Source organism: Heteronotia binoei, chromosome 10 (assembly GCF_032191835.1).
Source record: "Heteronotia binoei isolate CCM8104 ecotype False Entrance Well chromosome 10, APGP_CSIRO_Hbin_v1, whole genome shotgun sequence".
Classification (NCBI taxonomy): domain Eukaryota; kingdom Metazoa; phylum Chordata; class Lepidosauria; order Squamata; family Gekkonidae; genus Heteronotia; species Heteronotia binoei.
The window spans coordinates 61,637,596-61,664,357 of record NC_083232.1 but is presented as its reverse complement, the minus strand read 5'-3'; the positions used below and the strand labels follow the sequence as shown (position 1 = coordinate 61,664,357).

Here is a 26,762-nt window from a genome sequence, read left to right as displayed (position 1 = left end):
CAGCATTTAATAAACCAAAATCTTGTGCAAATGCCATACATAGTTTTTTTCACAATAAAGGGGTGAAGTATATTCCTGGAGCAGTACAAGCCTTTAATTTGCAAGTGGTTCCCATAATTCTTTATGGTTCAGCTATTTGGATTAAAGCTATCTATGATAATATTGACCACCCATTAGCCCAATTCTTAAGGAAAATATTAAATATTCCCTGGTGTGTGTCAAACATTGTATTACAAGCAGAATGTGGACAGTTATCCTTGGAAGCAAGAGCACAGCTTTTTTGACTTCAAACTGAGGTTAAAAGTTATTTGCTGAAGATGATTTGTTAGCCACTTTAAATTGTGATATCCACAGATTAAGCTGGAGGAAAGCCCTGAATGAAAAACTGATGAAAGTTAGAATGCTGATTAATTATATTTTTGAGATGGGGAAAACCAAAGCATTTTCTCTGATCTAAAAGCAAGTCCTTGAAATTGACCTGAGTACTTTGAACCTGAGAGCCCGCAGAGTATGCTCTTCCCTATTTTTTTGGTCTTTCTTACCGAAAATCTTTACCACCCCCTTCACTATTTTACCATTCCATGTTATTGCAGAGCTTTTTTGTTTGCAAGACTGAGCATTATACCTACAATGGTTTTGCAAGGGAGATTTTTGAAAGACCCTACACTGATAGAATCTGCCCCTGTAGCCGTACCAGAATTGATACATCCTTTCATGCTAGAATGCAGATTTTTTGAGATTATGAGGGATTACTATATTAAGACTTTATTCAACCAGCCATCTCCCTATGCTCCAGAAACTCTGGCTCTTTTACTCAATGATAAGGATCCTTCTAGCAATCGTAAAAATTGTCTCAGTCCTTTTTAGCCCTTACATTTAACAAAAGGTTTTAGTTTAGTTTAGTTTAGTTATGATTTGTATCCCGCCCTTCCCACCAAGGTGGCTCAGGGCGGCTCACAACACATGAAATCCAACATAACAACATTAAGTTTAGGCATTTACACAATTAAAAACATTTAAAATATAAAAACATTAAAACAAAGCAGAAGTCTAACAGAGCTACACTTATTAGATAAATGACAACAGCAGGCTTGATTGGATTAGGTGTGATATGGAGAGGGATAGTAGGCATGCAGATACCTACCCTGTTTTAAATAATTTCTTCTACTCCTTAATACAGTTAGCATGACTGAACTTTTGTTTCAGTGAACACAGACTTTGAATGTGAAATATCTTTAAAAGGAAAGATTGAACTGGATTTAAAAAAAAAAACAAACAGTGACAACATACATTACACTACCATATTGTAGCTTGCTTGACAGTGTCAAGCAGGGTTTTCTTTCATAAAGGCCTCTTGGATAATATTCCGATGTGATTCATGAACTGCATAATGGTGTGCTACAATTATTTGAAATGAGAGTTACATTTTGTCTTCCAAGCCTAGTCATGCTGTGAGTTGTGCAATAGAAACTGCTTAGAAAGCATTTTATCCTTGCAAAATTGTGCCTCATTGAGGAACCCTCTTTGGTCTTTAAAACCAAGTTAAAACGGGGAGGAAGTATTTTACAGTTGTAGTTTTATTAATTCTGCAGGAAGAAGTCAGCAAAAATTGTGTCCAAAATAAGTGATGATTTCAAAGAAAAATTTCAGCCTCAGCTTGGAAAAGTCCTTGATCCGTAAGTGAATCAAGAGGGTCTTTGTGGTACAATTGACTACATTGTTAAATCTGCTAGAAACTGACTTGTGGATTGTGGCAAGGTTTTTATTCCTGACCTACAGTTTTTCCTCAGGGGAGTTGCAAGTGACCTAACAGGTTCAGACTTCAGAATCTGCCATTGTGTAGTAAGCCCCATTGCCTCCCATACTCTTGGCTCTGATTTTAAGACATTTTTTTCAGGTTGGAAGAGGCTGAGGTGATAGTAATAGACCCAACTATGAGATGTCTTGATGTACAGTGATCAATACCAGCAGCTTCATATTATCACCACAATTACCATGTGTTTCCAATAATGCAGAAACTTGCCCTGTGAATATATTATGCCTCTGTACTTAGACTACCAGTCCCGTGAACAGTGGTAGTAGACTTGGCAGTGTAGGAATGTGTGGATGGCAAAGTAGCAGAATATCCAGATTTATGGCATAAATAAAGCCCCTCCATGGAATGATTTACAGTTTTCTTCCTGCAGCCACAGCCACTAAGGGGCTGCCATATAGCTTCTGAATTTATCTTTTGTTTAAAAAATAAGGCTCAACATTGACAACATACTGGTGTTACATAAAAAAGAAAAATGAATGATGTTTGGCTGGTGAGAGAGAGGATCAAACTACACAGTGCATGTTAATGTATGATTTGGCTTAAATAAAAGCCAAAAGTAAAGTAGACCATAAGTAAAGGTTAATTTAGGGTTGAATTGAGAAATGCTATATGTCAGCTAACATGTACTGGAGGTTTTAACATTGTAAATTATCCATTCAGTTCAAGGATTTGTAGAAATCAAGACATTCATTCATCAAGTTCCTGAAAAATAAAAGGATGGTCTGAAATCTTGTTTAAATAAATTTTAGCTTCAGTAAGCCCTTTAAAAAACATTATGGCTATTAGCCATCGTGATTGAGGGGCACCTCCACCTGCAGAGGTACTTATCTCTGAATTGCAGAGCCAGGAGGCAACAGAAGACCTCAGCCTCTATACCCTGTTGTTGGCCATCCAAGGAACTGGTTGGCCACTGTGTGAGACAGGATGCTGGATCAGATCAACCATTGGTCTGATCCTGCAGGGCTCTTCTTATGTTCTTAAGTTTTTTTCATCTATAAATATTTGCTTGACTGCAATTGATCCACTAAAAAACAGTTTCTTTTTTTAGAGGTGTATAACAAGATCTCTTAAGTTTTTTTCTTATTTAACAGATATAAATGTGCATTTATTTAGATTGCTTGAGTTTCTTTCTTCCTCTCTCTTTCTCACTCTCTCAAGAAAATATAAGCATCAAGATCAAAGACATTCATTGCCTGCTGTGCAAATATTTTTGACAGTTATTACTATGTGCTGAAAGGAAAAAAGGATTGTAAAAGAAATGGATTGTCAGCGGTTGTAGCTTTGATTGATGTGGAAAAAACCCCAGTGAACACATTATAGATGAACTCTTGCCAAATGTCTTCATCAGTTGTCTTTAATCTTTACATATAGGACAAGAGGTGAACTGACAGCCCTGATTTAGTTCCCTCTTCTAGAACAAAGATTACACTTGGGTGAAAAATCAAACACTTATTTAGCAGATTCTTTTCTTTTACAGCATAGCAGATACGCTTAATGTCCCTCCAGACCACACATTTGGGATACGCATAAAGCCCGATGATCATGGCAAGTATATGTTTATTCCACATACTTTGGTCAGAGATTCACTATAATTGTTGTTTAAATATTTATTTAAAGTATTTGTACCCTCTCTTTCTCTTAAGACTCAAGACAGCTTAAATACGCTGAAGCAAAAGATCATATGAAATGCAATACTTCTAAGACATACAAGCACAATCTTATATAGGGTTATTATTAGACAGGTAACTACCGGCTGGTCTCAAACTTACTATTTTTTGGTAAAATTATTGAGAGGGCAGTAGCGCTACAGTTACAGAGCTTTCTGGAGGATGCTTCCATCCTAGATTCCCACCAGTCTGGCTTCTGTCCAGGCCATGGGATGGAGACAGTTTTGGTCACGCTGGTGGATGACCTCCAACAGCATCTGGTTTGAGGTGGCTTGGCAGTACTGATGTTGTTAGACCTATCAGTGTAACAACATCAGTACTGCCAAGCCTCCTTGATCCACTAGGGCTGTAGTTTCCGGGTTCATTCGATATGATCAGCCATCAGTTGCTGACCCACTGTCTCACCAACGCAGAGATCCAAGGGTTGGCCTTACAGTGGCTTTCTTCTTTCCTTTGCGGTCAGGGACTAAGGGTGTCAATTGAGGGAGAATCGTCTCAGAGACACACGCTTAACTGTGCTGTGCTTCAGGGGGCGGTTCTATCCCCGATGTTGTTTAACATCTAAATGTGACCCCTTGTCCAGATTGCCTGGAAGTATAGGCTGGGTTGCCACCAGTATGCCGATGACACCCAGCTCTATCTACTGGTGGACAGCCGATCTGATGATGTCCCAGAAAACCTGGACCAGGCATTGCAAGCTGTGGCTGGATGCCTTAAACTGAGCTGACTGAAGCTGAATCCAATGAAGACAGAGGTCCTTTGCCTAAGTTGTGGCGGTCTGCGCAGGAGGATTCCCCTACCAACTTTTGACAGTGCACTCTGACAACGGCACACAAGGTCAGAAGTTTGGGGGTACTACTGGAGTCCTCCCTCACAATGGAGGTCCAGATAGCAGCAACTGCAAAATCCACCTTTTTCCATCTTAGGCGGGCGAAACAGTTGGCTCCTTTGCTTGACCGTAGCGACCTGGCAACTGTGATGTATGCAACGGTCATTTCAAGATTGGACTACTGTAATGCCCTCTACATGGGGCTGCCTTTGTCATGAACCCGGAAACTACAGCTAGTGCAGAATGCGGCGGCCAGGCTGTTAATGGGGCTGCCCAGGTGGGAGCACATACAGCCGGTGCTGCAAGAACTCACTGGCTGCCAATGGTATACCAGATTCTCTACAAGGTGCTGGTTATTATCTTTAAAGCCCTTTACGGCTGAGGACCTGCGTACCTGAGGGACCGTCTGTTCCCACATGTTCCCCAGAGGGTACTAAGATTGGGAACTCAACATCTTTTAGTGATCCCTGGGCCGAGAGAGGCAAGGCTGACAGCTACCAGGGATCGCGCCTTCTCAGTAGCAGCCCCCTACTAGTGGAACCAGCTGCCGGAGGAGGTTAGAACCTTGTGGGACCTCGCCCAATTCCGCAAGGCTAAAATACTCTTCCAGCTTGCTTTTGGCTGACTTTGAGACTTGTAACAGCGAGAGGAATCCAGGGAATACTGATGTCATCAAACTTGAATAATATCAGAATTAGCACCAACTGTTTTTAAATTGTTTTAAATTTAATTGATTTTATTATGATGATGCACTGTTTTATGATGATTGTTGTAAGCCACCCTGAGTCTGCCTTGGCGGGGAGGGCGGGGTATATATTTAATAAAACCTAAACCTAACTAAACAACTGGCCTGAACAGATCTAATACATCCCAAATTCAATTTGCCAAATTAGAAAAAAAGGCCTGATGTTCCACTTTGTACATCTTTCTATAAGTAGTTTTCCACACTTGTTTAGACTGTCTTCAAGGATACACATGAACACACATGATGCTGACATCTACTGAATCAGACTATTGCTCCAGCAAGCTCAGTCTTTCCATACTGAAGGCCCCAGGTTCAAACTCTAGTGTCTCCAGTGAACAGAATAAGATAATCACCCCCTTTATAACAGGACAGGCCTTGTCCTTCTGTTTCTGGGAATGTGGAGTTAGCAAAAACAAAACACTAGCCAATGACAGTGATCTTTTCCAGGTAAAGGACCAATGTAGAAATGTCATAACAAAGTGGTGGGCAGGAGGCAGCACTCTTGTTTCATCTTGCATCACATGAGACAAGTCAGAATCTTGAAGTTAGAGCTGCAGAGTGGTTAAGGAATTTCTTGTGTACCAACCCTCCCCTCCCAAACAAACAAACCATGGACCAAATTTCTATTTGGATAATTTCTTAGCCACCTTTCTGGCAAATTGCTTGATGTGCCTTCCTTTATAGCAGGTGTGAAATGATACAAATAACAATTCATAACCAAACAGGACATAAAATAGGCAGGGAATCAGATAGGTGACATGAAAGAACTTTGTTTGAGACCGCCAGTCTGAGTAGACAGTGGAAATCTTGACAGTCCAGGGGACTGACTCGGAATAAGTCCGTTCCATTTGCTGAACTAAAAGATGGCCTTGAAGAGCTTTGATTTTACTTGCTGATTGATTGCTTATACAGGTGTGGGGGACCTTCTTCATTATCGGCTTCCTAGTGAATACCTACGAGGGAAAGACAGAGAACGGGCTGTTTTTACTGCAATACGACAGAATTTGAAGAAGGCTAATTACCACAACTTTGAAACATTATTAGAAGCATTTAGGCACTATGACAAGGTTAGTGGAGTTCCAAGATGAGGTGAACATTTTATACGAACACTGCATGAGATATTTATGCTCAATTGCCAGTATTATTCCTAACTATGAACATAAAATTTGAAGCCAAACATTATTCTGTATACATTAAGAATAGAACTTTGCTGCTGCTTCTTCTTCTTCTTTGATCTTCTTCTTTGTTTTGTTTAGTTGTTGTACCAATCTCATTTCAGGCATTGACTTTCTCTGGGGAACCTTTACACAGTCCTTCTTGGCATTCTTGGCAGATGTCACAAATGTCATAACAAACTGCTGCTTGTTTGTTTGCTGTACTCTCATACTCCCTCTTTGTCCTCCTGCTCAGAGGCCAGTGGCAAGTCTCCTTGTTTAGGAAACCTCAAATCACATTCCAGTTTGCAGAGACATCCAGTTGCAAGCACCTGGGCAAATTAAGAGTTTATTTCCTCACTGCAAACTGGGATTCTACATTATCATTTAATTTGAATCTTGGTTTGTGGAGGAAGAAATGATTTGCCCAGGTGCCTGCATTCAGATTCCACAGGAAGCTAGGGTATGATCCAAAGCTTCTTAAACTAAGAAGCTTTCAGTCAAGCACTGCTTGCACTGGGTTGGGTGGGGGGAGAAGAGCACAGCAAACAAGCCAGGCTCATGCCATTCCAAACAAGCAAGAGGTTTGTCATAATGTCTGAATGCATCTTCTAACATGCTTCCTACCATATCCTGGAGGAACTTTCTCCAATGAGAGAGTCACTTAAGTTAGAAGCAGTACCGGATTAAACCCTGTGGAGGCCCCTAGGCAAGCGAAATCTTGGTGGGGGGGGGCTGCAAATTGTCTCAGTCAGAATGTCCAACCCACCACCCATAGCTCCCTAATGCAGGCTGCAGTAAAAGCCCCTTAGTAAAAGCCCCTTTTACTAAGCTCTAGGGGAAAGGCAGAGACAGGCAAACTTGGCAACTACATCAGCAGCTGCACCAGGCAAATCGGGCAAAGAGTGACTCAGTTGCTGGCTGCGTGTGCAGGCTGGGAGGTCTGCAAGCAGGGAGAAAACCAAGGGTGGGGAGCCAGCCTGGGGCCTCTAAAGGCATGGGGCCCATAGGCCAGTGCCTATTTTGCCTAACTGTTAATCTGGCCCTGGTTAGAAGAAAGCTCCTTAGGCTGGACAACATCTTTGAACGTTGTTCAGTGGAGTGGTAGGACACAGGCTACTGGCTTGTAAGCTTAGCATCCATTTTGCACAATGAGGTCAAGACAGACCTCATGCAAATGTATCAGTTAGTGAGGCCAATATTGCAAAGCACATTATAAAGCATGATGATGGCAACCTGATTTTGTGCTCCTAGGATGGTGATGGAAAAATAAGCAAAGATGACTTGAACAAGGCCTGCTTTCAGCTTAATATTGACTTGGATGCAGAGCTTCTGGATGCTTTATTTGATTTCTGTGATTTGGATAAAGATGGATTTATTGACTATCTGGAGTTTGTTAACTTCCTCAATTGGAAAGATAAAATGTCTCTTGGCGAGTATGAAAAAAACATAATTACAAAAGGTATGTGGTAAACTTTCAGATATAATCCAGTTCATAGAGTTGATATCCATATTTATTTATTTACCTCATCTATCCTCATTCCCCACCCCCGGTTGGGAGCCCAGTGTGGCTTACCTCATTTTCCTGTCCTCCATTTTATCTTCACAACAACCTTGTGAGATAGGTTAACCTTGAGTGTGATTGGCCCAAGATCACCTAACAACCTTCCATAACACTGTGGAAATTCAAACTTGGATCTCTGAGATCTTAGTCTGATACTCTAAACACTGGACCACTCTGCCTCTTGATAGATAATTCATTAGACTGTTCCCTGTAGGAAACTGGAGATTTTGAATCAGCAGTAAAACAGAATGGACATGTTTTTTCTTTCAGTACTGTGTCAGATGTTACAAGCATTGTATTCTAAGATGTTGTATCTTCTTCCTTAAGTCACCCAAGTATCTTTATTAAATGTATATCCCACCTTCTTTAAAACTCAAGAGTACTTTACCATGTCTTTATCTGTGCTATCAGTTTCTGTTTCATAACTAAGGGACTGAATATTTTATTCAGTTGATAGGTGAAGTGGATTCTTGCTTTTCCCAGAGCGTGCTGTTAGTTCCTCTTTTCAAGAAGACTGGAAATGACTGAAAAAGACAGTGTTTCCAAAGCCATCTTTGAATCTAGATACTTTATTTATCGCTACCTTCTTTCTAATCTTGCATTCTTGGGTAATGTGTTTCAGCATATGGTGGTGATTCAGCTCCAGACTTTCCTGGATGAAACCAACCATTTGAATCCTTTATCAGTCTAGTTGTAGTTCTGGGTTTGGCATAGAGATCATCTTATCTCAGGCTGATGGCCTACATTGAAAGATAGCTCCTTGACTCTCCTTGATTTCTCTGTGCCTTCTGAAACTGTCAACCATGATAGTCTTCTGGATCACCTGTACAAATTGGGGACACAGTTCCACAGTGCCTCCATTCCTGTCAAGCATGTAGATTCCAGAAGGTGGGCCTACAACTTTTTAGAGCATGCTACAAGATAAATCTCCATATTTAATATCTTCATGAAACTTCTGGGTAAACTTTTCAGATATTTTGTGTGATATATCATTCATATAGAGTATACTGATGATACTCAGATACTTACCAACCTGAAGTACTCTTGGTCCTGAATCAACTAGAAACAGCAATGATGAGCTGAATGAGAGCAAATAAGCTGATCATAGCTCAGGAAAAGCAGAAATATTGATGGTGGGATGCTGTGATAAACTTTGAGAAAAGAGTTCCACTGTTGAAGATGGGATTGTCATCCCCTTTAGGGAGCTGATCTTCAGTTTAGATATTTAGATACGGCGATACTTTTCACCACCTTGGATGGTGTAACTTCTCTACTCAATGTGGTAAACAATGATCTTTTCAGAGTTCAGTTCAGTTCAGTACCTTTATTGGCATACAGTTGTCAGAGAATATGAATATTCAGTATTGCAGATTTTTTGAAAAAGGCTCAGTTTTGTGGCAAGGATGTGTGAAATGTACCTAGCAGTGCCACATGCTTGGCCAACTCTATTGTATAGTTCAATGCATCATTTTATGATGAGAAAAGAGTAATATAACAAAGTATAATCACATCTGTCTTAAACTCTTAATGTGGAAAAGCACTGCTTTGTGAGCGTTGAGGGTTTGTTTGAAACATCTGCTTCTTCTGGTGAGTTTTCCAGCTATACCCAGTAATTTCCAAAGTATCAGCCTTGCCATCCTTGTTAATAACATATCTGCTAATGACTGTTTTAATGCCCACTGTTTCTGCCTTGTTCAGGAAAAAGTTGTTTGCAGTTGCTTGCAATAATTTTCTTGTTTCTGAAGAGGGATCAGTATCTGGACAGAACAGCTATATCTCATTCAGTGGTTGCTATTCTAAGGATCTGTCACACTCCCTCTCTGCCATTTGCATTCTTTCATGGAGTTTTCAATTTCATCCATTCAGGATGAAATCAGTCTGCTGCACAGCACAAATGTGAGTACAGTTCTGCCAGACGCTTTCAAACTTGATACCACCTACTTATAGGCATAAAATCTACAATACAGGTTGGCAGTGCAGATGTTCTTGTTGAATGTATAGCCTGTGATCTTGCACATTTTTCATCATTTGGATAACAATGTGTATAGTCATTTTTGATGCGAAGCCAGCCATGTTCTGTTCACTAGCCTATCATTTCAGAATTCAGTGTAACTTACAGTGTTATTTCCTGTGAAACCACATCTGAAAGGACTTGTTGCTTAGTGAAAAATCGTCCAGTGTAAGGATTCCCTGTTTACACCATGTATTCTTGGGATACGTGAATACACTTGCGTGCAGCTCCTGATTTGTATTTCCAGACATCACATTTCAGGATAGCTTTTCTCAGCATCTGCAAACTTTTGAAAGGCATTACTCATAGTCAGAACTTTGATACACATCAATTCCTCTTCAGAAATACATTGAACCTGTCTTGTTGATTGTTTAATGATTTTCCTGTATCTCTGTATTGTTCACTCTGACTTCATGTCGGGAATAAAAGAAGTGAAACCTCCTTCATGCTGATCCACAATAAAATGGCATGTGTGAATTTTTTTTTTTTTAAAGTCTGGACGATCAGTTTAGCATGATGCATTTTCTCAGCATACTACAATGTGTATGGTAGATAAATTAATGCTGACACCATTTTGGAAGGCTGGAAGGATATGTGGTTTGAATGTAATCTTCTCAGTCAGCTTTCCTGTCTGAAGCAATGAGGTCTTCCATGTCCAACAACTTTAAGAAAGTGATCCCAATAAACATGCATTTGTCACGTTTGTGATTTCTCCTGACAACTCATGGAGAATTCTTGGAAACTATATTTTGATTTATTATGCTTCAGTTCATTCAGCTGATTATGGAAAGCACCACATCAAACTGCCTAGAATTATGCAGAATTTCTTGCCTTAAATAGCATTTGCCTAATTGCATCAAGACTGTCCAAATATTTACTATTATCTGTCACCATCCAAAATACATCCCATTTCATGCATTGTATGAATTAATAGGATTAATATCATAAATTGTGTGATACAAACCCTTATCACAGAAGAAAAGAAATGCAGTCTGCCTGAGGTGTGGTAAAATACTGAGAAAGTTATGCATCTTATCAATCTAGACATGTTTATCCTGCTCTTTCTCCAAGGAACAGAACTGCATGCATGGTTCTTCCTTCCTCATTTAATTCCCATCACAGCCCTGTGAGGTGGGTTAGGCCATGAGAGAATAATTGGATCCAGGTCATAAGAAGAGCTCTGCTGGATCAGACCAGAGATCCATGTAGTCCAGCATCCTGTCTTACATAGTGGCCATTCTGGAGGGCCAAAAAGAGGGCACAGAGGCCAAGGCATTCCATGATGTTGCCTCCTGTCACTGGTATTCAGAGGTTTTGCCTCTGAATGTTGCCTCACCATGGCTAGGATCTACTGATAGACCTATCCCCTATGAATCTGTCTAATCCCTTTTTAAAGCTGCCTATGCTGGGTGCCATAAACCATCACTACATCCTCTGGCAGCAAATTTTACATTGTAATCACTCATTGAGTTAAGTATTTCCTTTTGAATCTACCGCCCATCAAGTTCATTGGATGTCCTCAGGTTTTAGCATTTGGGGAGAGGGAGAAATGTTCTCTGTGTCCACTCTCTCCACTCCTTGCATAATTTTATAAAGCAATAGCATGTATCCCCTTAGTTGTCTCCTTTTTAAACTGAAAAGTCCCAGACTCTTCAGACTTTCCTCATAGGAAAGGGGCTTCAACCCCATAGTCATCTTGGTTGCCCTTGTGTACTTTTTCCAGTTCTGCAGTGTGTCACAAAACTAAAACCCCCTTGTGGATGCTAGGTGTTCAGATTTAAATACCTTTGTTCCATTTTTATTGCTGTATCTTGATGGGTTACTTCTGAAGCTTTGAGGATGTTAGCACTAGCAAAAATCTGTACTTTGACATGGTTTATGAATGACCATGGTTCAAGAGAGATGTGTTATGGTAAGGTGAAAGGTGGCCATTTTAGAAAATGGCATTCCTAGACTTCTGCCAACTCTCTTGTGATGTCTACTAAAGTTTTTCTTAGTCTAGACTGTGCCTTCTACCTCATATAAGTGGAAATGGCTGTCAGACACAAAGATTCTACAAAGGACTATTATAGGGACAAGACTACAATGCATGGTTTAGGTTTTGCCAATCTTTGTGAAAGTGTTTGTTGTTTTGGTATCATTTACTCCTTACAGGGAAAAGAAGAGCTCCCTTTGACCTCATTCCCCCTGAAGGTACAGAAGACAAAACAGATGAAAATGCTATTCTAAAGCCTGAAAACATAGTACTAAAGGAACCAGGAAGTTCAGAATTGACACCCAGAACACTTTCAAGACCAACAGATCGTGTGTTTTCTGATTATCGTACAACTTCTTCTCAATATAATGCAGTCATAGGAGGCATTCCTTCAAAATGTAAGTAGAAGCACTTATGTTTTTGTTACTACATTAGCTACTACATTTTAAATGCTTAGATTCAGGTGAGTAGCTGTGTTGGTCTGAAGCCAGCAGAACAAAGTTTGAGTCCAGTGGCACCTTTAAGACCAATAAAGTTTAATTCTAGGCTTTCATGTACAAACATGCTTCTTCAGATACACTGAAACAGAAGTCACCAACCATTACATATAGGTAGAGAGTGAGGAGGGTGCTGCCAGGAAGAGCTAATTAGAGTCCAGATGCATAAGTAACTGAGCAATAAATATAGCTAAAATTGAATTAAGGCAATTGATAAGACCTGTAAAAATCTTCATACAACATAAAAGAATTTACAAACAGATGTGAGAACTAAATGACATTAGCATGTGTAGTGAGATAAGAAACTAATATCTCTGTCAAGTCCTGGTGGTTCCATTGTCTTGAGTTCTAGTTTGTCCCTAAGTGGTCCACAGAGCCCTTATAATTGCAGTGTTGATTTCCATCACCCTTATGTAGACTGGGACTAAAAGCATTCTCTACAAGTTTCTGCAAGCATTCTCTACATGTTGGGAGGGTTGTTAGAATTCAAATGTGCTAACAATAATGTAGACTCTGAGAAAATAACTGTGTTCATATTCCTTGCAGGAATTATGCCAAATGTCAATTTTAAATTAAACTTTTGATGGTTTATTTTGGATAAGCATTTTGAACACATATTCAGAAAAAAAAAATACTAGTATAAGTTTTATTTCAACTGGCTTACAAATATAGGCTATGACAAATATAGGCTATGACACAGTCAAACTTTACAAATATAGGCTATGACACAGTCAAAGTTAAACAGTTTTCTCATTGATTTCAACAAGAGAAATATTCTGTAATTCAACTCCACTTCCTTGAAATGAGTGAGCATTAAAAAGTGGTTGACTTGGAAGGGGTGTGCTCATAGTGAGAGAACCTTGTTCCTTCATAATATCTTGGTATTTTAGCTTCCACACACAGTTGGGCATAGTAACAAAAATTCCAGCTGTTCAGATAAAAAATAAAAGAATGGAAGTTTGTACTGCATTTCCAAAATAAACCTTTTAGTGGGAAATCTAGCTTTTCTTTTAAAGAACTTATCCTTGCTTTGTTGGAAATTGGCAAGGCACAGTTCTGTGCAAATTAATGCCTCCAATGTAACAGTTTATTTTTGATTTTCTTTGTGCCTCCAACATAACAGTCTATTTTTTATTTTCTTTGTGCTTTCCCACAGTTTTCCCATTATATGGGGTTCCAACTGTTCGTGCAGATATCCCTGCACCTCGCTTCCGACGCATCAGTGACATCACTAATTATGGAGATCAAGCCAGTGCATATGCATTATTACATCCCTCTATCTATAACCATAAAGGAGTATATGAGGCAGACTTCTTCAAGACAAGACCAAAAGAAGAGGTAGAGTACATAGAATCAGAAGGTTGTTTTTGAGACCTCATTCTTACAGCATACATGTGGAATAGATGCATAGCCTTCCACCTCTTTGATTTAGAAAATCAGTTCCTGGAATTACTATGCTGACTATATTTCTCAAGTAAAAATGCAGTTAGTGGTTTATGGAACTGTTTGAGACACTAGGGTTTTTTTTGCTTTGACATCCAAACTTAAGTTTGGGGTTTTTTTGAGCAGCCACACAATGTCACAATGTTAATCTTGCTCTAGTTATCCTTTCACTGTCCTCAGTATGTTATTTCCCAAACCTTGGTCCAATCTTTTTGAAAGGATCATAGTCCAAGCACCTTAGCACCCTATCTGGACTGGAAGATTTGTATTTCAATGTCACATCCATACTGGTGCCATTTTCCTTCTGTCAGCCCCTCACAGCACCATTTCTGCCATTCCTCAGCAGATTTTTTTTAAAGTTTCCCAGTTAAAGAAAAAGGTCTTCAGAAAGCTCTCCATTGGTGCAACAGAGAAAAAAATTAAGGGGAAATGGAGGTTGGCTGAGGAAAGTATACAGACCAGACTAGCACTGTTTTTTAATTTTATTACACTTTTGTCCTCAGCCCCCGAGTTCCAGTCTTTGCACATTTCCCACATATTCTTGCATTTTCCTTGCAAAACTGTGATCCTGGTTTTTTTTCCTTACAAATGCACATAGTGCATCTATATAAAACAGTAAGTTTGATAGATTTTGATGAAAAAATGGCTGCAGGGGTGGGGAGGAGGATTTAAAGAAAGGACCATGAAACAGCTGCATATGACATCAATTTAGGTTTTGCTTAGGATTGCACTGTTCGCTGTTACAATAAAACCTCACTAATCTATAGTCAAAAATGGTTTCAGGAATAATCAGACCTGATGCTGGGAGCTTCTTGAATGAGCTCTGAAGCAGATTTTAAACTTAAGGCAGGCACATAAGACCCTGGTGTGGACTGGGATCACAACATATGACAAGGAGGAAGGTTTAAGCTTTCTCTCTGCTGTTTTCCTGAACTGAAATTGGGACATAGGGTTAAAAGCAAAATCCTTATGCAAGTTCTAATCAGGATCTGTGTGTTTGCTGTGGTGAGGCAAATAGCAGGTATGCAGAATGATTTCAGATTGGGAAATGGCATGAGGGAAGGCTTAATATCCCACACCACCCATACAAGAGTTCTGACCCAAATTGGGGATATGTGCTTGTTCTAGAACTCATTTGCAGAACTCTCAGCATCATATCTGTGTTGGACTTTTATTTTCAATCACTGACAAGTCCCTCTTTTTATGTCCCCTCTCTCCCCTGTAATTTTATCAGATGTGACTTTTTTTTTGTTACTTTATAGATTGCACAGATTCTGCGCAACATTGGTGTGAATATTTCAGATGAAAGTTTTGATGAAGTATGGCGGCAAGCCTGCCTGAAAGATCACCGAGGAGAGGCTTGTGTGGAATCTGTCCGAAATGTACTGGATGAGATGCAAGCATCACACATAAAAAGCAGAGGATGAGTTCCCTGAGATATTTATTTTATTTACACACTTGCTGTATGCAATGGAGATTGTCTAATTTTTTACTTTGTTTACAAAACAGAGAAAGAACATGTTCAGTTATAGAAAATAAATTTTAAAAACCCCAACCTAATTAGTTTTTGAAGGCAAATAAAACATTCAAAATGAGAAACATTTACACAGTCATTTATCGGGGCCAATACAGTAGTAGTAAAATGAAACAGAAGTCTAATGACAGCTTAAATACTAACAAAGTTTATTCCAGCATGAGCTTTCATGAGTCAGAATTTACTTAATCAGATGTATGGCAGGTGCATGCATTGGACATGTACATGTATACCTAAAGCTATGAACAACAGAAGGGTGGGCAGGGGAGATGATGCTACAAAGAGAAGCTAATTTAGAGCAAGATCTAATCAACATGGGAAGGAAGTTAATTCAAGCATTTTTAAAAAAAAACACACAAACACAAAACACGGCAGACTTTTTATGCCTTCCCCAGTCATCTACACTTCCCCCCCAGCAAGCTGGGTACTCATTTTACTGACTTCAGAAGGATGGAAGGCCGAGTCAACCTTGAGCCAGCTACCTGATCCCAGCTTTCGCCAGGATTGAACTCAGGTTGTGAGCAGAATTTAGGACTGCAGTACTGCAGCTTTACCACTCTGCAAAAAAAAAAAAACAACCCAGTCCAGTGGTAGTGTGCTGAAATGAAAGAATGGGATATTAGAAAATAAACATGAAACTGCTATGTTAAAAATTGTATAAAAGTGTTCAAGAGGATACTTATATGCTGATTTCTTACAAAGAACTGAAAAGGGAAATGTCATGCAAGTGATAATGGAAGGCATAGTCAGATTTGGATCCGGGAATCCCAGGTTCCAATTTCTGCTCTGCCATGGAAGCTTCCTGGGTGTCTTTTGCCCAGTCGCACACTCTCAACCTAATCTACCTCACAGGATTGTAGAGGATAGAATGGAGAAGAAAGAACTTGATTGTAAAGAGTATGAACACTGTTCAAAGAAGTAATCAATATGAGATGAAGTGGGACTAGGATGGTCTGGGGCTGATCATGTCAGATTGAATAAATTGGCAAGTATGATAATACATTTGCATGCATCATACTTAAGACTATTTTATGATGAGCTTCACAGACAACTCAGGCATAAATTATGACCTAACCAATCAGGTGGTGCAAACCTTATTTATTCAGGTATACCATGAACTCTGTCATCAGCCCAGCAACACCTGCTAGCATGTGTCGTCATAATTTTATACAGGGTGGTGACTATTCTTTCTGCAGATAGTACTCATTGAGTTACAGAAATACGAAATTCTTAGAAACAATGGGTGGCTTCAGGTTTGCCAAGCTACATTCCTACTTGGTGTAATTCCACTGAAAAAGTAGCTATGATAGGAGAAGTGTGACATGACAGCTTTACACTTGCAAATAACATGAACCAGGGCATTCAACTTCATTTTGTACATTTCCAGTGTACTTCTACACAGAAGTTACACCCTTCTAAGTCCATTGAAGTAATGGTTTATGATTGCATTGAATTTCATGAGTGAGTATCTGAAACACCAAACCACACCAAGTACAAAATGTCTTGCCAAATGCATGTAATTCTTTGTATTGAGGAAATCCACATCTTTGTCTTTATGTAATCACACAATTTCAGGTCTGTTTTTTTTTTTAATGAAAGGGAGAATGCAGCAGAGCAGCCGCTTACAACAATTCAGTCTTGGGGAGGAGAGTGATAAAGAACACAAGATGGAATGATTCACAAACAAAAAGTGTATTGATCTCTATAAATCATCCAGAATAGGTTTTAACTGAAGGTGCTATGGGGCATAGGGAACATGTTTAAGTTCAATATTATTCAGTGGGACTTACTCCTATGAAAGTATTCTTAGGATTCCAGCCATAGTTGTCAGGTGTACTCCTTGAAATTTCATTAATGAATATGGGGGGGGGGGGGGCATCTTAATTGTTTGGGTTTTTTGCAGTTTACTGACTGTTGTTCCCGCCCTCCTTTCCTTATGGTCATAGCTTGACTAGTTAACCCTATCTAGTTAACTATTTGATATATTTTAGCATGTTTATTACCTAACACAAACTTGTTAGTTTGCTGAGCTCCACCAGTGGCAGACCATAATGTGGAGTAGAGAAATGGGTGGGGAAATGGCATGAGTAAATCTGACTCAACACTATGGGGAGAAGAGACAAGAACTTGGTTATCCATTTTCTTTATTTTTAAAAATTCATATCCCACTTTTCTCCCTGATCACATTGTTCTAGCTTTCTCCATTTAATCATCACAATAATCACCTTGTGAAAGTGGGTTAGATTGACAGATTGTGATAGGCGCAAGGTCACCTGACAGGCTTCCATGGCATCTAGGGATGCCAGCCTCCAGCTGGGACATGGAATTGCAGATCAAATCTCTAGGAGTTTCTCAACCTGGAACTGGCAACCATATCTCCTATCCCTCGCCAGTGACCAGGGGGACTTGGCAAGCCTACATGGCAGAGTGGGAGATTTGAAACTAGTCATCTCAGGTCCCAAGTTTGCCTCTTTTTGAGATTTTATATATTTGGCTCCTTTTCTAATTAAAGACCCAAAATGATAGATGTATTTTAATATGTTCATTGGTTTAAAAATCATTTCAGATGATACAGAAAAGGAAAAGGGTAGATGCAAAGGTATGTTTTAGGGAAACCGAGAAGCAGAGAAACTACAGGTTTTTCTTAAAAGTGGGTTTTAGACACAAGAATGAACCCCTAGCATCTGCCCATTTCTTGTCTGATTTAAAAATCAAGACAAAACTCTGAAGAACAGCTTCTTAATCATTTATCTCTTTCTAATTGGTTTGCCAAGTACCTTGGTTTTGATTAAAGTTAAACACAATTAGCAGTCTGGAGATGGGAGGGGAGAAAGACAATGCAAATATAATATTTCTTTTTTAAAACAAAACAAAATAAGCTTCATTCTCTGGCATCCTAAACTGGTAATGATGGAGGAAATATTCAAAGAGATTGGGACACAGAACACTTGCCAAGTTATTAGTATTAGCGTTTCCAGTAAACTGAAGACTGGCAGATGTAATGTTTTCCACACAAAGTCATCTTGGCACATTTTATTTTAGTAAACACTACTAATGTGCTTATGTAATCTACACCAAAGTCCATATCATATCTCAGTTTGATCTCAACATTTGTGGGGGGTTTAGCACTTACATAAAAGATGTACTAGATATATATGCCAATATTCCTTATGCCTCCAATGGGCTCACAGAGATTTCCAATGTGCTGTTTTTGCCTTGGCTGTCATTCCACCTCCTCTTCTGCTTTTATCAGGGTCTTTGGTTCCCAGTCATCAGGCTTTGTGAACAGACACTGTTTTCACAGGACAACTGTGTAAGGTCCTCTGGCCTGTGCTGGTTGCAGCTTGCCAACAGGGGTGGCTGATAGGAATGTGCATTTTTAAAATTTAAAATCTTTTGATTTATTTTTGTACCCATTTTTTAAAAAAACCCTGTTTATTAATTACTGGTTTCTTCTTTCTTCCTCTATTTACTGTGTGTGCTTGGGCTGATGCTGGTCTGATCAAACCAGACAGAGAGCAGCACAGGCAGAAAATGTCTTTCTTCTGCATAACCCATTGCCTCAGGTACTCTTTCTGATTAATGATGATGATGATATTAGTCCACAAACCCTGATGTAGTAAATCCTCCAAGATCTTACAAAGCTCTTTTTGTAAGCTCTTGGATGATTGGTTACATCAGGGGTGTGTGGCAACCAAGTAGTGGTAAATCCCCAGACGCTGCAACACACTCATCAGAATGAGTGTTTGAGGCACAGTGTGCGTGTGCGTGTTTGTGGGGGGTAGGGGAGTAGGAAACCCAATTCTAGCCAGCACAGTGGGTTGCATGAGGTGTAAGAGAGGAAGTTATTTATTCTAGCTATAGTCCACCTTTCTCATTGAGATGCAAAATGGATTAGAGAACCAGAAAGCAATGCAGTCATATAGCATAAAATATCCAGTGAACAATGCCATAGGGCTGGGATCACAAAATTAAAAAACCAGGAGAACAACAGAATTCCTAAGGCTAGGTATACCATCAACAACGCAGAAGTGGAATTACAAAAGTAGAAGACAGTGCAATAAAAGCAAGATGGGGAACAAAGGTCTATTATCTCTTTTCCATTTTTTCTTGTTTTCTTTCCTTCTCACCTTCATGAACTCTACAACAAACATGTTTTTGAAATTTCTTTTTGGTTATAGCAGCTGCCTTAATGAAAATGAGGAGTGGTTTGTCCATTGCTTTATTAGTTAATATTCAGTTGCACACTCCTAATAAGGGAGTTCTTTGGCCAATTTGGAAGTCTGTCAAGGCCAGCAGTAACAACAAGGCAACATGAAGCTGACTATTGGAGGAAAGGCAGCCCCTGTTACTACCCCTGCCTTGTTCTCTGCACCATCACCATGTCACACTCTCATGCAGCACCTACGGCAGCTGCCACTCTTTCCCTCCTCTGCACCCCAAGTATCTTTGAAGACAGTGTGGAAGCTGTGCATTCCAAATAAGACTCCTCAAACTCTTGTGAGAATCCAGAAAGCCCCACTGACCACAGGGAACAGGGAAGGAAGGAGAATTCACTTCTCCAGGTGGAGGCAGTGAGAGTAAGAAGCAGCTGTGGGAGAGAGAAGTGTGAACAAAGATAGCAGGGACCATGGTTGGGGTAGGTCACGGAGTGGCCTCCAGTGCCCCTTGCCTTGCAAAGCCAACACTGCAGTCTATATTACTGGCTGAATAAAGTTAGAGTCCAGTAGCACCTTTAAGACTAACAGAGTTTTATTCATGGTATAAACTCTAACTTTATTCTGTTGCTTCAGACCCAGGGACAACCCGACGCCCCATGGCGCCCTAGGCAGTCTCGCTGTCTGGTGCCCCCCCAAGTGCCCCCGCTTCTCCCCCCGCTGTACCCCCTCCCCCTTCGCCTCCTCCTCCCTCCCTTTGGACCCTTCCCCCCTGTCATTTTCAACATTGGAACTGACCCTAGCACCACGTTCCGGCTCTTTAAAGCCCCCCGCTCTCCAGCTGAACACTCGAAATGAGGCTAACACCATGCCGCGGGGGTGGGGCGCACTCACTGGCTCTCAGGAAGAGCATGCTGAAAGGACAACCCCCGCTGCCCTGACTCCTCTCTCCCATCCAGGAAGTGGGGAGGGGAGGAGTCAGGGGCAGCAGGGGTCCTTTCAGCGTGATCTTCCTGAGAGCTGGTGAAAGGACCCCCGCGGTGCAATTTTAGCCGCGTTTTGAGTGTTCGGCCAGGAAGGGGAGGGCTTTAAAGAGCTGGAACGCGGTGCTAGAGCCGGTTCTGGCATTGAAAATGACACGGGGTGGGAAAGGGTCCGGACTCTGAAGGAAGGGAGAAGAAGGCGCGGCTGGGAGGGGGGAAGGTGTGGGGGGCGCAGAGCCGTGGGAGGGAGAGGCGAAGGGAATGGAGGGGCGGGCGGCAGCAGCAATGGTGGCGGGCGGCGGTAGCAGCGGGGGAGGCAGGCAGGCAAACTAGGTGCTTGCCTGGGGCACCGGGAGGAGGGGTGGGGGAGCCCAATTTTCTGTCCCCACCCTCCTGGTGCCCTAGGCAACAGCCTAGTTTGCCTGGCGGGAGGGCCAGCCCTGTTCAGACCAACATGGCTACCCACCTAGATTTATATTGCTGACTGTCTTGATATACCAGCTTCCCATTTTCTATCAGATGTTTCTCAAGGTGCATGCCTTCTCTGGCGATGTTTCGCTCTCCAGGGATGCTTCACTTGTGCATCTGAGGGATAAACTACAGTCCAGATGTGTCCTAATGCTCTCATTTCTGGTTTTATTTATAAATGAATGTTTGAAATATTTTCAAACGTATATAAAGAGTTTGCCCAAGGTGTAGTGTTATTGTGTGTGTGTTTGACATATTTAGGGCCCAAGGATTAGTTCCTGGCATCTTCAGTGAAAGGGAGGTGGGGGGGGGGAGCAGGACCTCTGCCTGAGGTTCTGAAGAGCTGCTGCCATAGTTTGGGGTGAGGTGGACCAATGGTGTAACTCAGAATAAGGCAGAACATGGTGTTTTTACACAGAAATGTCAGGTTCATATTTCCCCTTTCCTCAGATATTTGCAGTGCAATCCCATGTAGAGTTATTCCAGTCTAAGCCTATCATTGTGGATCTGAACTCATCCATGTTAGTCTCCTGAGCTCCAGCTGTGGCCAGTCATAATATGGTGTGTACAATAGTCAGGCGATCCTAATATTGTCAGAAGTTCTAGCTCATTTAGCGTTATGTACCACTACATTGCAAGCTAGGTCTGTTTTTAAGGCAGGAGATGTGGTTTGCTATTGCCTGGCTCTGCATCACAACCCTGCTATTCCTTGGAGGCCACCTTTCCAAATACTAACCAAGGTCAACCCTGCTTTGCTTCCAAGTTCTGATGAGATCAAGCTAGCCTGGGCTATCCAAGTCAGGGCTATGGCATGGGTAAATCTGACTAAACACTATGGGGAGAAGGGGCAAGAACTTGGTTATCCATTGTCATTTAAAAAAAAATGCCTATCCCTGACTGAGGACCTAAGGCAGCTTTTCAGATTGTTCCAGCTTTCTCCATTTAATCCTTGTGAGAGCAGGTTAGACTGAGAGATTGTCACAGGCCCAAGGTCACCCAGCGAACTTCCATGGCAGAGTGGGGAATTTGATTCAGGACCTAGTCCAACATTCTAACCACTCTGCCATGCTAGGCCTTAATAGAAGCTCTTTGTTTTCACCTACAGAATTGGATCTTGCCTTTCCCCTCTAGCAGCAGTCCCAAAAGCCCCTGAGGGATGGGAGAACTTCAGAAATATTTTGGGTGGGGGAACTGGAGGTCTGCTGTGGGAAAACCATCCCACCCAGTGGAACTTTTAGGCAGAATCCAAGTGACAGTTTTGCTCTTAGTGCCACACAAATCATAATATTTTTATTTGACCGAGGATTAAGGGTTGTCAGCTCTGTGCTGGGAAATATCTGGAGATTTTGGAGGTGGAGCTTGAGGCTGGTGGGATTTGGGAAGAGGAAGGACTTCAGTGGGGTATAATGCCATACAGTCCACCTTCCAAAGCAGCCATTTTCTCTGGATGAACTGATCTCTGTTGCCTGGAGTTGTAATACTGAGAGACCTCCAGCCCACCACTGAAAGCTGGCAACCCTATTTGGACTGGCTCCTGAAATTTGACTAGTGATGAATAAAAACAATAAAATGGAGCAAAATTTTGAGGTACTGAGAAATTCATTAGGTACTTCAAATGTTAGAAGTGTGTATCACTCAAACCCCCCTCCAATTTTGTGATTTCTTCCAGAGGCTACTCAAATGATCTGGTAACTTTTCTGAATCTGCATAGCTTTCAGGTTTGAGTTGTCTGCAGAGGATTTCAAACTAACATCTTAAGCAATTCACTGCCATGAGAACTAGGAGGCATTCCTTGCACTATCCCTTACTAACTTTTGTTATTGAACAGTAAAGCATATTGATCTGTTTCTCTGCTGCTTGGAGAGATGCAGGTAGCATCCATAAAGCTGATGAGTCTAGGTCAAATTCATTTTCATTCCCTGTCCACATATCTGGTCACTGCCTGAGAAATCTAAACATGATTGCCTCCACCCTATGGCAATCTGGCCAAGCGCACCAGCTATCTTATGCAGAATTCTATCTCTTATAGGATGTAATGGGTAGTGCCAAAAAAATCTCAACCATTTTTTTCTAGATATATGCTGAAAAACAAATCCAGCACCTGGTAGGAAGTCAAAAAGTAATCCATCATGGAGGGCTTCTCCATGACCAATGTGTGCCTAAATGATCATGTAAACCTTATCAATGTTCCTTTAGGCCAGCAATGGCATTGCTGGGGTTTTCTGGTTAGGTATATTGTATGAGCAATGTTCCCTCTAAGCTGAGTTAGTGTGGTTTTTAGCCTCCAGCTCACACATTTTTGTCTTAGGTCAGGAAGGATGACCCCAGAGTACAATAATTTATGCAGCAGCTCACAACTTTTATGCTAGTAGCTCACAAAGTAGAATTTTTGCTCACAAGACTGCAGCTCAAAGAGAACATTGTGTATGAGAATGTATTTTATGAATGTATGGAGCAAACTGTTTAATCTGTGTGATCAATATTTGGGACTGATCACATGAGTAGAAAACTAGAGCATTTTCCAGAAAGCTGTGATTTGCACATTTCACACCAGTCTATTGCTTGGTGAAGCACCATCTGCTGAACTAGCTTGATCACGTAGCAAAGTCGACACAACAATTTCCTAACAGATGGGACCGAATTGTGGAATGCCAAATAATGCCCTTAAATTGATACATATACTGTGCTGGAGTGTTTGGGTAGGAGGCCCATCCAAGAAATGTTGAATCTAGGAGTCTTCATTTTAAAGCAGATTCTTAGTTTCATGTGCTCAAAATACAATTAGCTCTTGAAGCACTACCAGAAATTACTATCCGCAAGAAAGCTTCAGGTTGCAGAAGCCAGTATAAAAGTTTCAGGATGTTCAGAATCAGGATTTTGACTTTGTTGCCAAGTTCTTTATTAAGGAGCATGTTAATCACCTGTCCTTGATGTGTAGGTCAGAATCAACAATGAGCAATTCTCACAGACAAAGCATGTCATTGAGGCCTCAGGATATGTCCATATAGCCAGTTTAGTGTAATGGTTAAGAGTGGTGGACTCTAATCTGGAGAACTGGGTTTGATTCCCCAATCCTCTACATGAGCTGCCTGGTGACCTTGGGTCAGTCACAATTCTCTCAGAGCTGTTCTCTCTTGTTCCTTACATGATTGGGTCTCAGTCAAACCCTAGCTGCATAAAGCGCAGGAAAAAGTGGGGTTTCTTTCCCTTTCAGGGTATTTAAGTCCTTGGCAGAACAGAAGGCCTATTGAGCTGACCTGCTCACTCCATTCACATGGACCATGGTTTCCATGATTAACCTGCAAATTTAGACCAAGCAAACCTCAAGTTGTAGCACAAACATTAGTACTGCCCTGAAGACCCCAGCCTCCAAGTACTGCTTGGAACCCCATTCCTGAAAAGTTTGTAGCCATCTCCAGGACCTGGCCACTTAAAGATGGGACATTGTAGTTAGGTATTCTGCACAAGTTGAGCTTCCCAAACAGTTATCCTCAGCAGCTTCCGTGCAGAATGTTTTAGAACCCCTTCCATGATAGGTAGCTTGTCCTTGCCAACCATAATTATATAAATCATACCTGGATTCAGTAGCTATGGCTTCCCCTGTACTCCGTTGAGAATCACAGCCAGACAATGGTGTACCTAATTGTGATGAAAAACAGAGAGAATGTATTGTTGCCAGATCCAAGAAGAATTGTCTTTTAATTAGACTCAACCCAGTAAGTGCTGCTAGCAACACATTCCAGGAATAGTGTTGCAGAGGGAGGAAAGCAACCTTTCCTTTTTTTCCTGCTTTCTACTAAATTATAGGCCCAATTCCAAACTATGTCATCAGTTCATAGGGCACACATAGAAACAAAGCAATCCAATCAGATGAGTCTGTTGAATGATACCATGGGCTCCCAGACAAAGACTTCTTCTGGGTCTCTCCTTTCATTGCCACTCAAATTCCACCCCAAATCATATGAAACCAAAATGTGGGATGACTGGAGCCTCTGAAATAATCTTCCTTCCTGGTCTTGCAAGCTTTTCAGTCATCTACTTTTGAGGCAGCCCAGGTACCTGGAACATTACAAAGGATGGCAGATGAATCTGGAATGCAACAGGGCAGATCATGGCTTCACAATGAATTTTCAGGTTAGGAAAATTAAGTTATTCAGAAGATGAGTGGCAATCTGTTGGAGCCTATGAAAATTTCTTGACTTGACCTGCCAACGAGAATCATGATGTTCAGGCTCAGAGTGCTAATTCCTTCAAGTGACAAGCCTCTGTCCTGAAGGTCAAAGCAAATGTTCTCTATTTGAATCCTTTTGCTTTTATTACCTCAAATGGAAAGTACTTGCTGCTCTTTTGTGTCTTGTGCTGTCTAGTACCTCTGCAGGTAACAAAATGCTGGGCACTAAAGCAACATTATCTACAAACATTGGCCCACTTTATGAAGGAGCAAAGTTATTCAAAACAAAATCCCTGCAAGTGAAAGGAAAAAGTACAGATACTAATGCACTGTTCCCTGTAGAGCATCTCCAGAGCAATGTTTTTCAGATCTCTCTACCTGGGGCAGCTGAATGGTTTGCTGCAAGGTGCGTGGGTCGAATAAATTAAAGAACTGCAGCTCCTACTTGTAATGAGTTTTTGAATGGAATTAACCTTTCCTAGTTTTTTTTAAAGGCAGTGGCATTAAAACTAATTTCTGGATTTCATAAACCTGACACACACACTCTTCCCATTATTTGTCAGATCTCTGAATGATTTCTGGAAAGATAAATTCACTTTAATTACATATCTTGAAATGAGTAAGTGCCTAGTGCCTGTGCTGAAGTCTTATTCTATATAGTTTCTGCAACCTGAAAACCTCCTGCTGGTATTGAGTCAAACAAGTTTTGAAGAACTACAATTCTGAGAAGTTCTTTCTTCCTGAGTGACATGCAAAAATGTTCTATTAGGCACACACGGTAGCAGGATCGCAAGCAGGTTGTCATACCACAACTTTTAATCATTTTCCTCTCTGTCAGCTTTTTCCTAATACAACAAATGCCTTTTGCCTAAGGGATATCAGATTTTATATATCAACGGTGCAGTCCTAAGCAGAGTTACACCCTTTTCAGTTCACTGATGTAAGTGGGTTTGAAAGCATGTAACTCCATTTAGAATTGCTCTATGAGTTTTGTTGCTGATTGGACAGGTGCTTCTAGATAATTCTCTACAGATACTTTAGCACTACAGATGCTTTTTCCCTGTTGCTTAATACAACAGACCATTATTATCCATACTCAAGACTAAAGGAACCTACAACACATTTGAAATCATACCAGTCCTGGAGCTGCTTTATATTGATTTTGAGATAGTTGACACTAGTATTTCCTCCTTCAAAAGTATTCACTGTCAAGTGAATTCTGAGAACTTGCTGTGTAAGTTACAATACACAGACTGAAGAACTCTGGTTTCAAAACCCAATTTGTAGACAAAAGGTAAACCATAATTTGTCTGATTTGTGCATTACAATTGTTTAAGCAACACACAAATCCAAGGATGTGAGGTTCATTCTTTTTCATTATGTTTTGATATAGCCATTCTGTACATCTCCACTTGCACCTGCTGGAATGGCCTTGGGTCAGCCATAGCTTTCACAGGAGTTGTCCTTGAAAGGGCAGCTGCTGTGAAAGCTCTCTCACCCCCACTGACCTCACACGGTGTCTGTTATGGGGGGAAGGTAAAAGAGATTGTGATCACTCTGAGATTCATAGTATAAGATGGGGTATAAATTCAATATCTTCTTTAAAAAATGGAACTTATTTTAGACATCACAGATCAGTGCAGAACAACTTTTTTGGATAATACAGAAGGAATAGCCAAGAAGAAGAAGAAGAGTAGGTTTTTTATACCCCACATTTCCCTACCCTAAGGAGTCTCAGAAAAGTTTAC

General features: G+C 40.8%; 1 protein-coding gene across 2 annotated transcripts in view; it reads left to right on the top strand.

The window, feature by feature from the left end:
- EFHB (EF-hand domain family member B) overlaps positions 1-15,300 on the top strand; it is a 41,522-nt gene extending 26,222 nt beyond the window's left edge. For both annotated transcript variants that reach the window (XM_060248766.1, XM_060248765.1), the window contains 7 exons: positions 1,593-1,676; positions 3,294-3,361; positions 5,970-6,124; positions 7,466-7,673; positions 11,941-12,159; positions 13,415-13,596; positions 14,964-15,300. In XM_060248766.1, the coding sequence (XP_060104749.1) occupies positions 1,593-1,676; positions 3,294-3,361; positions 5,970-6,124; positions 7,466-7,673; positions 11,941-12,159; positions 13,415-13,596; positions 14,964-15,128 (1,081 nt within the window). In that variant the 3' untranslated portion in view covers positions 15,129-15,300. The remainder of the gene's footprint in view (positions 1-1,592; positions 1,677-3,293; positions 3,362-5,969; positions 6,125-7,465; positions 7,674-11,940; positions 12,160-13,414; positions 13,597-14,963) is intronic.
- Positions 15,301-26,762: the final 11,462 nt, after the last annotated feature.